Genomic DNA, 12875 nt, shown 5'->3' with positions numbered 1-12875 from the left:
ATCTTCTTCTCAAGAACCACTGAGCCAGAAAAGCTGATTTTTACATGAAAACTTTCAGACATAGTGCAGATTCAAGTTTGTTCAAATCATGGCCCCCAGGGGTAGGTTAAATTTGGGGTCACAATAGGGGATGAAAATTTTACACACAAATATATAGGGAAAATCTTTAAAAATCTTCTTCTCAAGAACCACTAAGCCAGAAAAGTTGAGATTTACATGAAAGCTTCCTGATATAATGCAGATTCAAGTTTGTTCAAATCATGGGCTCCGGGGGTTGGATGGGGCCACAATAGGGGATCAAAGTTTTACATACAAATATATAGGAAAAATCTTCTCAAGAACCACGTGCACTGAGCCAGAAAAGCTGATTTTTACATAAAAACTTTCTGACATAGTGCAGATTCAAGTTTGTTCAAATCATGGCCCCCGGGGGTAGGATGGGGCCACAAGGGGGGATCAAAGTTTTACATACAAATATATAGGGAAAAACTTTAAAAATCTTCTTCTCAAGAACCACTAAGCCAGAAAAGCTGAGATTTACATGAAAGCTTCCTGACATAATGCAGATTCAAGTTTGTTCAAATCATGGGCTCCGGGGGTTGGATGGGGCCACAATAGGGGATCAAAGTTTTACATACAAATATATAGGAAAAATCTTCTTCTCAAGAACCACTGAGCCAGAAAAGCTGATTTTTACATGAAAACTTTTTGACATAGTGCAGATTCAAGTTTGTTCAAATCATGGCCCCTGGGGGTAGGATGGGGCCACAAGGGGGATCAAAGTTTTACATACAAATATATAGTTAAAATCTTTTTCTCAATAACCACTGAGTCAGAAAAGCTGATATTTACAAGAAAACTTTCTGACATAGTGCAGATTCAAGTTTGTTCAAATCATGGCCCCCGGGGGGTAGGATGGGGCCACAAGTGGGGGGGGGGGCAAAGTTTTACATACAAATATAGGAAAAAGCTTTAAAAATCTTCTTCTCAAGAACCATTGGGCCAAAGAAGTTGACATTTACATGAAAGCTTTCTGACATAGTGTAGATTCAAGTTTGCAAAGGGTAGTTTGGGCCATAATAGGGACTAAGGTTTTACATGCAAATATATATGGAAAGTCTTCAGATATGGGCCAAGGTGGCTCAGGTGAGCGATGTGGCCCATGGGCCTCTTGTTATTATATACTTTCAATTTCATTTAGAAAATAACAATAATTTTATTTTTAACAATTTCTTTATTGGTTTACTGAGTAAAAGATGAAAAATTTGAAAATTAGTTCTGGCTTGTGTATTGATTGTGACGTAATGTTTGCGGGCCGGAATGTTTCAGGACATATATCGTGTGATATATGCCCGCAAACTTTTAAAGAAAAGAGAAGAGATGAAATTGAAAGTATATGACAATGTCGAGCTTATTGACTGAATTTAAAGGCCGGGAGTAACCTAGAAAATTTTACACCCCTACAGCAGTTAAGCATATATGGCAAGAGGGCAGGGCTTAGCAGTGTTATCATAATAAGCAGCAATCTGATGCTTGACTCTACACGTGCTCTGTAGCAGACGATATTTTGAACAGGGAGACTGGCATGATTTATCAAAATAAACTAAAGTTTTCTACCACTCTGCTCGATCTGTGAGGCACTGAAAGGCTATGTTTTTACTTTAACAAAACTTCACCCTAGGAACTACAAAATGAATTCATCATTGTTTTATCCATGTCTTTTAAAATATGTAGTTTTTTTATAATATACACAAATATTGGTATATATGATATACTAATACTTATGATTTTCCTCTTGGTACCTTTCAATTATGAGAAGAATTTGGGGGGAAATTGTAGCTGTGCAATGGAGGACATGTGCATTGAAGGGTTATTAAGAAACATTTTGTCCATTATGATATTTGGAGACCTACTATCTGTGATTGTCTCTTTTGGCATTGTAATGTTCACATGTAAGAGTCCAGATTGAGAGTAATTTTAGAGTGATGGTTGATCAATTGGACATTTGTCATCATTGGTGAGACAATTAATGGGAGTTACACAACTGGCCTAGGAGATTGTTGCTTAATCAGACAAACATCATGCTTGACATTATTCGAGAAAAGGTACCAGCAATCCTGCAAAACTCTGAAACAGTGATCAGACTGAACAGTCCTAATGAGTTATTTTCATAAAGCTGCAGTTTTTTTTAATGGAATGTGATTATATATAATTAAAAAATAAAATTCGGATTTACCAATGATATATGAGTAAGTACTTTTTTTCCACGTTATACAGTGATTTGATTACATGTTGCCTTTGGTGCAATCCCTCTTATCTAGAACTAGACAAGCATGCTCATGCAATATGTGAGTCAACATCCGGTGTAAACAATAACAAAAGATAATCACACCCACAAACTGCCAATCTCTAGTTTGAAATACAAATTTAGCCCTGCTTCAGATTTTTGAGGCCAAAATTAAAACTTCATGAGAATTTATATCTAAAATAGATATGGTCAATATATGCACAGTTATGAGGGGAACAAGCATACCCATTTTAAAATTTCAGTACAACAGCTTAATCTTTATTTTTGCAAAATAAGTGCTGCAATCTGAATGTGACCAGAAAATTCATATATTCCACCATTTTCACCGATTGGCTGCTTTTATACCCAATTGCCGGCCTTTAAAAAATATGTAAATTTGGAGCCGATTTTGGCCCTTATAGCCCCTAGCTCTTTTAAACAAACACACGGTACCTAAGCTTGTATAAATTTAAGAGTTCACACTTCGCTGCTCCAGTGACCACAGATCGCCGTTACAGATTTCATAAACTTACCAAATTTCAAAACATTATTTCCTCCCCCCCCCCCCCCCCCCCCCCCCCCAAATTACTGGGGCGGCATCTGACGTGATTTGTTCCTTGTTGAGATTGCACAGCCTTAGTAGTACACAATGCATCCAATTTATGTACATGTAAAAGACCAGTAGATATAAAACATAGCATTATTCATGTAAACACGACCATATAAATTAAGTTTGTTACTTTATTTTGACATTTACATTGTGAATAGTATTCTAAAGAATAAAAAGTTTGGAAAAAATGTAAAACTTAATTACAAACCACATGTATTTTCAATAGTTATAGTTTGAATTATATAAAAGGCTGTAGATATAATCCAACTTCATATAATTCATAAATATGACAATGCATATTTTTTCAAGATTGTAAAAGAGCGGGATGGGTACTTGTAAAGCTAATACATGTAGCTTCTAAAATAACACGTCAACTTATGATTTTCTAACGCAAATACTCTACCTAAGATGAAAACAAAAACAATTTATTCAAGGTTTAGGCCTAGATCATAAAAATTGGGGGGGGGGGGGGTTTATCAATATTGGCCTCAACATGGTATTTTAAACACAACGATAGATAGATAAATAGATAGATAGATAGATAGATAGATAGATAGATAGATAGATTATATATTGCATGTTTGGACTCACAAAGTGTACATTATGAAAATATCTATTTCAATTTGTCAAAAATAAATGATTATATAATTATCATATTTTTCTATGTCTATCTATTACTGGAATATATATATATGTATGTATCTTATAATGAGGCAATTTTTATCATGATTGCGTCCATTTGATTAAGACCGAGTTATATAGATCTAACTTGAAATATTTTTATATTACCTCAGAAATAAATAGGGCTTGGATCCTGGTATAATAAACACGCAAACATATCTCGAATTTTATTCAGTTCGAGGTCTTTACGTAATACATAATTCATTTACATGTTTTAGATAATGAACAAAATCATAATGACGGATAAGAACATTATTAGATTATCTTTAATATTCATTAAATCAGATAAATCTTATCATATTTCTAGATTTACATAACTCATTAGACAAACAATTAAACAAGCAATAGACCATGGGCCAACAACACATTACTCCCCCCCCCCCCCCCTCCCTGCTGGGATTTTTCTACACTATGATTTTTAGAAAGTGTGTATTAAATGAAGGTTGTTTGACAAATTTATGTCGGGGCGTTTTCAAGATATGGCCATTTGAAATTATAATTTTTTTACAAATTCAATATGGCCGTTACCGTGTTCCATACCGCATTCAATGTGCTAAGGGCTTCCCAGAGAGAACATCAATGTAAGGGCTTCCCAGAGAGAACATCAGTGATAAATACGTATAAAAAATTAAGACAGTGTAATGTGGAAAGTGTTACATATTTTTAAATGTCTGCAAAATGCTATTTTTTACAGATACATTTCATTCATGGCTTATGAAATTATACAGGAATTCCCAAAACAACATGTACGTATTAGCATGTTTAATACTAATTAAAACATTTTAGTTACACAATCATTTGTCTTTTTAGGCTTTTATATAGGAGAAAGTCTACTTGTAGTGAAAAGGTTACCTTTAGGTGTCCAATAAGTTGACAATTGCTGTCCATTATTTTTAAGAATGGACAGATACTGTCCGTTCTTAAAAATAATGGACAGTACGTAATTGTCAACTTATTGGACAGTGCCAGGTAAACCCAATAACCTATTAGACGTCTACAGGTAGGCTGAAAATAAGAGAAAGACAATACGTTTGTCAAAGAGATACAAATTTAATTTTTAATTCCCAACAAGTAAGAATCAACACAGATATCTAGGAAAAATCACTGAAACATTTAAAGCGATATGTCCCCTTAGTAGAATTCTCTGCTTCAACTTTAAGAATCACATTTTTTTTTAAAACAAATTCCATTGGCCATTATTATATCGCATCAAAACTTAAATTTGAGAGACATATTTCCATGCTGTATTTGAATTTCGCTGGATTCAGAGGCACATTCCAAAACTTCTTCACAACGCTTTTTTATGGTTTCTTTATTAGCATATCCTAATTCTGAATTATTATTTTCGCTGTCATGAATAATTTCATTTCACGAGTATTGAGTTCTTTTGGCTGGCGTCATCCAAATATTCGAAAACACAATGCTTTTCAAATCAAAATTTGGCTCCATAACTTTCTCACCTTCCATATCCAGAATACAACACTCAATAAGATAACTTTTGCAGTACTTTCATTAAAATCCTTAAATTTTTATTGTGCAAAGAAAATGCTCTCCCCATCAGAGGAGGACATGTTGATATGGCTCAGTACTATAGAGTGAGTGAATATAAAACCTGCAGTACAAGACACTGTCCAATAAGTGAACAAAAGAAACAGATTTCTACTCAAGACTGGTTATATTGTCAGACTATTCAAAAATAGCTTTATTCATAATTATCATTGCCAATGGGTTTATCTGAAACTGTTCATTCTTAGAACAAAAGATGTAATGTTTTAAGTAGGATATAAATCTCAAACTGTTCATTCTGTGAGAGAAAGAACTGATCTCGGCCCTACGGGCCTCGATCAATTCTTTCTCTCACAGAATATGAGACAGGGGGTCTGGGGGCTCCTGGATTTTACAAATTTTATAGGGCTTGAAATAGGTTTCGTCATTTGTACTATTTTCTATCATCTATAAGGTGAAATTAATAAAATGACGCGAATTTTAAGGGGTTTTGGAAAAAATAATGTTCTCCCAATAAAGTAATTCAAGAAATCAAAAGATTTTGTCATTTATTTCTCCAGGAGTGAAAAAATTAATGCTTCTTTTATCGTTTAGTACATTTTCCTAAACAAGATACCACGATATACCTTAAATTTTGAAAGTTATAGGGGGCGGCGGCTGTGCCACTGAATTTTAGATATTATAATTCATATGCCTTATCTTTAAATAATAAACACAATATTGAGTCAGTAGATATATAACTTTCAACAAAAATCACTTTCCACATTTCCGTGTCTTCTCGTGATATCATTTAATGTGTGGAAGCCCATTAATTCATATAATCAATAAAAAGAAAGCACATGGGTTACTTTTGAGTATACATGCAAAAATGGGGGAAACCCTGATAAATAATGGATCGACTATTGAAAATCGGACATATTACAAATAATGAACTAATTTATGAATTATTTAGTTTAAGGAATTATATTCCACAATATACAGTAAAATAGATAAATATATTGTCATACGTATAAAATTGAACAACTTTTCAATTTTCAGATAACTTTTAAATATGTCCCATAGAAAACAAATCTTTAAATCTTATGCCAGGAAAGTTTAGATCCGTTTCAAGCTCCTATCAACATGAAGAATAAAGATTTATCCTATATTATGGAGAAAATGTAGAGGATAATGACATAAAATAGAGCCCCACGAATAATAAAGACATACACGTATATCATTTACTAGGTAGAAGCTTTAAATGGTACCTTACATGGCCTCTATTGATGTTGTTACCAATAATTTACAAATATTTGTTACTAGAAGTAAAATTTGAGCTATGAGGAAGTTGCACCGAGTCAAGTGAGCTGTAAAAGACGTTCACTCAACCTGTGCTTAATATTGGTACTTTTTCCCATCCATAAGTGTCTGTTCTGTAATAAAGAAACTCAAGTACAAGGGAAAAACACAAACTGGTACAGTTGTATAATGTGTGACAAAAACAGTAGAAGAAGCCATTAAAAAACTTGCAAAGAATAAAATTGACAATACATGCAAATTGGTTGTTTGATTGTATATTGTTTAACGTCCAGCACGAAAAATTTTCATTCGTATGGAGACGTTACCATTGCTGGTGAAGGGCTGCAAAACTTAGGCCTATGCTCGGCGCTTACGGTCTTTTAGCTTAGCTTGGAGGGATCTTTATCGTGCCACAACTGCTGGGACCTCAGTTTTTGCAGTCTTATTCGAAGGACCGTCCCATTTAGTCGCCTCTTACGACAAGCAAGGGATACTGAGGACCTATTCTAATCCGGATCCCCACAGAACAACAATATGTAAAGTTCGATATATTGATTTGATTGCTAAAGGGGGGATGATTTATCCAACCTGTAGAAAAGCCTGCACTAAGCCAATGACCAAAACAAGTCAGAAACTAAAAAATTATATAATTCTTAGGTCAGGGAAAGAAATTTGACTTTATCCGTATACATGGAGATGAATATCGTGCAGAATTACGTGGTTGAGAGTATGACAATGCTTAGAGAGAGAGATACTTGTCATTTATCCCGACTCACATAACAGTGATTACAAAGCTTGAAACCTGAAATCAAAAACAGAAAGAAAAGGTAGCAAAATCGAATTTTAGAAAACTCCAAAACTGGGATATTCTGCATGTATTGCTACTGAACAAGCAATCGAGTCTGCATTTGCATCAGCCCTTTCAGCCAAACGACAAGTCAAAGAATCTGCTATGATAATCAAATGGTAGATTTGTGACTGCCACAAAATTGCCAGTAACCTACCATGGCCACCTCTCCATCATCTCTGAATACATGACTGTTGTATAGAATTTTTTTTTTTGCATTTCTCTCTAAAGTCGTATCAGACTTCATCCTTTTCTTCAAGGGCAAAAAGACTTGTCAAACCATACTCTCAGGACACATGTGCCTCAGCTATGAATGGCAAATGGATATATTACCTAAGCATCTCACGTTTGAAATGACTATTCACTATCTGACAAGAAGTACTGGGTTAATTACACTATTAAACATGTTTGGTCACCGTAGAAGCTACTCACAGACGCTGCGTGTGGAGCTTGAAAATGCTATTTACAATGCGATTACAAATTGTGGATTAATACTGCCTGCAAGCATATTTCTTAAAAATATTTCAGTAATTCATAAATACACTTCGCCTCAATGCCAAACAACTTGATATAATTATAAGGGGTTACGTTCTTTAAAGCAAAATACATGTTTGCAAATGCCCATATTGTGTTTGCAAGATCCTCGAAGTTTTCCATTTTTAGTCGAGTTGCAACGAAGTTGAATTCGGCTATTGGTTTGGTGACGCAGGCGGGCAGGCGGGCGTCAACAATTGGTTTCTGGATGATAACTCGAAAAGTTTACAATCTAATCAAATGAAACTTTGATATATTGTTGGGTACCAGGTAAGGAAGACCCCTATTGATTTTGGAGAAAAATTGTCAAAGGTCAAGGTCACAGTGACCGAAAATAGAATGAAAATTTCAGAAATATTTGGTTTCTGGATGATAACTCAGAAAGTTTAAATCCGAATCAAATGAAACTTTGATATATTGTTGAGTACCAGGTAAGGAAGACCCCTATTGATTTTAAAGAAAAAAGGTTAAAGGTCAAGGTCACAGTGACCGAATATAGAATGAAAATTTAAAAAATATTTGGTTTCCGGATGATTACTAAGAAAGTTTAAATCCGAATCAAATGATACTTAAAGATATTGTTATGTACCAGGTAAGGAAGACCCTATTGATTTTGGAGAAAATAGGTCAAAGGTCAAGGTCACAGTGACCGAAAATAGATTTAAAATTCCAAAAAAAATTATTGTTGGATACCAGCAAAGCAAGACCCCTATTGATTTTGGAGAAAAAAGGTCTAAGGTCAAGGTCACAGTGACCGAAAATAGATTGAAAACTTCAGACAAATATGGTTTCTGGACAGTAACTCGAAAAGTTTAAAACTGAAATTAGTTCTTCACAATTATGAATATGCCACATCATTCCTGACTTTACAATGTATCCCATGCAACTCGGCTTATGCACCCCTGGATGCATATATTGATTTGTTAAAAATACTTTAATGACGTTTTTGCGCCAAAACTTGAAAAAGTCTACATGCATTAATGTCAAACAATCTGATTTACAATTAAAGGGTTACATCCTTTCAGAAAATAATTGTTTTCAAAGATCTATGATACCTATATATGATCTGAAGAAGTTTTCCATTTTTCGACGATTTTTAAAGAGGGGAAAAAATCATGTTTTAGACCCAGTAAATGTTCCCATATATCTATTTGAAACATCTTGTCAATCAAAGGGTTACATAAGTTCAAATAATACCTGTTAACAAATGTCAATGACATCTAAATCGGATCTGAGGAGTTTCTCCAGTTTTCGGCTATTATTTTTACAAATTTCAGGTTTTTGCCCCAAAACTTAAAAGGGTTTCCATGCAAACAATCTGATTTATATAGTTAAAGGGTTCCATACTTTCCGAAAATAATTGTTTTCAAATGTCCATATTATCTATATATGAGCTGAAAAAGTTTTCCATTTTCCGGCGATTTTTAAAGAAAATATCATGTTTTAGCCCCAAACCTTGTAAATGCCCCACATATTTATGTCAAACAACTTGATATATAATCAAAGGGTTGCATACGTTCACAATTTACTCGTTTGCAATGTCAATGGCATATACATCGAATCTAAAGAGTTACAAATTTTATGATTTTTGCCCCAAAACTCGTAAACGCCCCCACGTAGAAATGTCAAACAACCTGTTTTATAATCAAGGGATTATGTAGTTTCAAAAAATACTTGTTTGCAAAAACTCCTAGGGGAGTCCCCCATTACCTTTACTAGCCTAGCCCATGGTCTACAATGAAAGTCATCTCCGAGTTCTTTCAAATTACAGATTTTACGTAAAATCTATCAGCTTCTATACTGGAAACACACGACTACCACATCCGCATAGCACACGAGATCAACGCTTAGATGCACAAATGCAAAATGTAACTTCAAAACCAAATTCATTAGCTCTTTGATTTTTAAAAGCACTTTCGTGAAAATATGTACTTGAATTTTGCATGCATCAATAAGTTTTTTCTTTGTAAAATTTCTTCACTGTTTTTAGAGAAGAACAATCAGCAGACTGAAACATCAGCAACGTGAACTATGAATACATATGTCATAAATAGTGCGTGGTATTTTTATTTGGTTTGTTTTGTTTTTTATCATAAATCTTGTTTAAACTAACCGTTCTTGCCTCCCTCAACACACAGAGTTTTAACACAATCTGAGCAAACTGGTATATATAATTATAGTCATATGTGTTAAAACCCTGTGCCTCAACAGAGATTTTAAAAGTAGTCAGTAAGTGGCTGAAAGGTGTGCTGAGTAAGAGTTGTCGTTCTTCCGTTAAAACAGGTATGCGACTTCCGTCAACAAAGCGTGTATATATTTATTGAAAGTGCTTACTGCATCGTGCTTCTCGATTATAGAGGACTCCGTTGATTGAAGTAGGTAAGAGGGTGTTATTTTTATCCGTATTATGTTGTTTCATATTGTGCTTTTGCAGAAAAATACGTGGTTGAGCTAATAATTTGATACCACACCTTCGCCTAGATCGAGTAGATGTTTAGTATATTGTCGTAATTTAGTAGTAGGCCTAACTTTACCATACTAGGTAGAAGAGCTAGTTTGTGGTGAAAATTTCACACTCACGCCTCTAATCACCTTAAGACATGTATAACTATTTTGTCTAACTTCTAAGCCTGTCTCAGCACAATTTTCTCGTGGGCGGCCCGCCATCATCCAGCAGCCGTGCTGGATATGTTTACAGACGACAGTGCATGGGCGGATCCATTAAATGGTCCAACAGTAGGCTCCACTAGTGATGGGCAATCGGACCTAATACCACAATTGATTATCGGCAATAATCGGACGCATGTAATCGATTATAATCGGAATTGGCATTTAAGTGTTTTCCCCTCAAATTAGATGTAACAGAATCATTAAATGTATGGAACAACATTTGAATTCTTCTTTGTTTCATTTATTCACTGGTATATAAATCAGAATTCCAATATATCAAGTAATGGAATTTATCTATAATCTCAATGTATCACAGATATCAGAGATAGGCTCCTTTATTTGACTGTTGAATGTTATTGTTGTTACCGTCCTTTTTATCTCCCGCCATTTTCTTTGCTTATTTTCGATCGGGTTTGACATACAGAAAATAAAATTTGAACAAAGTTGAAGTGATATCCGGATTTTATTTGGTCAACGATGTCGGCGACTTTTATTTTGTAATCGATTAGTAGCATCGTAGGTCTCTGAACGACCGACAATCGATCATCGGCGACAATCGTTTCATCACTAGGCTCCACCCTCCTCCTGTAGAAGCCTTTAATTTCAAGACAGAATATTTAACATTCTTTGGTATTTAGTATTTCTGTCATGTAATATTTTCCCACAATGTAGGAGCTCGGGACGTGATTAGCCCCAAGGGACTTCTCCGAGACTTATCTCTAACCCGAGCCTAGGTTAGAAGAAGTGGACAGGGCTGCGTTCAAGATCGTAGCGGCTAGCCCAGGGGCTAGGTATGGTGGCTGATGTGTGTCATTAGTAGCGGCTATCCCAGGAGCTAGGTATGGTGGCTGATGTGTGCCGTTAGTAGCGGCTAGCCCAGGGGTTAGGTATGGTGGCGGATTTGTGCCATTTTACACTTTATTGTCTTTTTGTTATTTCGAGGCGAAAAGACAACAAAACTATATTTAGCAACTTTTCGTCCCGAAATATCGAAAGACAACAAATTGATGATATTAGCTACTTATTTCCTCAAAACAATGATAAGACAACGCATTGTAAAATGACACAAATCAGCCACCATACCGAGCGCCTAGGCAAGCTGCTACGATCTTGAATGCAGCCCAGGCCTAGCCTACGTAGGCTTCTCTAAAGACTTTATGAGGAAGAGAATGCAGAACTTGAAGCCTTAGTTAATATGATAATAAACAATGATGTATTATTGTAGGTTAATTAGGTTAGGTGCTGTGTATACTAATGGATGCCCTCGCTGCAGGAGGTCTCATACTTTATTATATACATTTGATATGCTTCAGAAACTGTTACCTAGTATGGGGATTAGGGAATGTTGCTTACTAGTACTGAGGGAGTCCATGGGATCAGTATGCCCTTTTGCAAAAGAGGCAATAATTAATATACCCCTCACAACGAGTTGTGGAGGATGTAATGTTTTTTACCCATCCATCTGTCAGTCAGTTTGTCCTGTTCTTGTCAACATAATTACTCCTCTGAAACCACTCAACTGAGAATTTCATGAAACTCTGTTTAATAAGGCATTACAGGACTGTAAATGTGTATATTCACAAGAAATTCTTTTTTGACTTTTTATACGCCCGTCATTATTATGTATTGTTATGGCGCTGTCTGTTCGGCTGGCTGGCTGGTGGTCCACCCATCCAGGGTCATGTTTTCCGGACTTTTTTCCATAACGGATGCGTGTACAACTTTGAAATTTGGTCACAATATCTCCCTCAAGAATTGTAAGAGTGAGTTGCATTTCAACTGGATTGGTCCATCCTTAACCTACTTTAGGGCTATAAATAGGTCAAACAGTTTTCCGGACTTTTTTTCATTACAGATACAGATATTGCACTGAAATTTACACATAAGCTTCCTTTCAGAGGATTACAATTCAGTTTGCATTTCAGTTGGATTGGTCCGTCCATTCATGACCTACATTAGGACTAAAAGTAGGTCAAACAGTTTTCCAGATTTTTTTTTCATTATGGATACAGATATTGCCCTGAAATTTAGTCAAAGGCTTCTTCTTAGAGGAATACAAGTTCAGTTTGCATTTCAACTGGATTGGTCCATCCTTGAACTACTTTTTCAAAAAAATAGGTCAAACTGTTTTCCAGGCTTTTTCATTACGGATACAGATATTGCCCTGATATTTAGTCAAAGGCTTCCTCTCAGAGGAATACAAGTTCAATTTGCATTTCAGCTGGATTGATCCATCCATGACCTACTTTTTGGAAAAAATAGGTCAAACGGTTTTCCGTGCCCTTTTTCATTACGGATACAGATATTGCTCTGATATTTAGTCAAAGGTTTCCTCTAAGAGGAATACAAGTTCAGTTTGCATTTCAGCTGGATTGGTCCATCCTTGACCTGCTTTTGGAATAAAAATAGGTCAGACAGTTTTCCAGGCTTTTTTCATTACGGATACAGATATTGCCCTGATA

At 35.3% G+C, this 12875-nt stretch overlaps 1 protein-coding gene across 3 annotated transcripts in view; it reads left to right on the top strand.

Moving 5' to 3' along the window:
• The first annotated feature begins 4130 nt into the window (after nt 1-4130).
• Nucleotides 4131-12875, top strand: part of LOC125658084 (calpain-5-like) — a 69282-nt gene continuing 60537 nt past the window's right edge. The window contains exon 1 of one of the 3 annotated variants that reach the window (XM_048889177.2): nt 4131-4324. In XM_048889177.2, the coding sequence (XP_048745134.2) occupies nt 4257-4324 (68 nt within the window). In that variant the 5' untranslated portion in view covers nt 4131-4256. Of the gene's footprint in view, nt 4325-10017; nt 10119-10855; nt 11044-12875 lie in introns of those variants that run through there. The other 2 variants (XM_048889179.2, XM_048889181.2) reach the window with 2 other exon arrangements.

The sequence above is a fragment of the Ostrea edulis genome, chromosome 9 (genome assembly GCF_947568905.1).
Source record: "Ostrea edulis chromosome 9, xbOstEdul1.1, whole genome shotgun sequence".
Lineage (NCBI taxonomy): Eukaryota > Metazoa > Mollusca > Bivalvia > Ostreida > Ostreidae > Ostrea > Ostrea edulis.
This window is presented reverse-complemented; position numbering and strand designations above follow the sequence as displayed.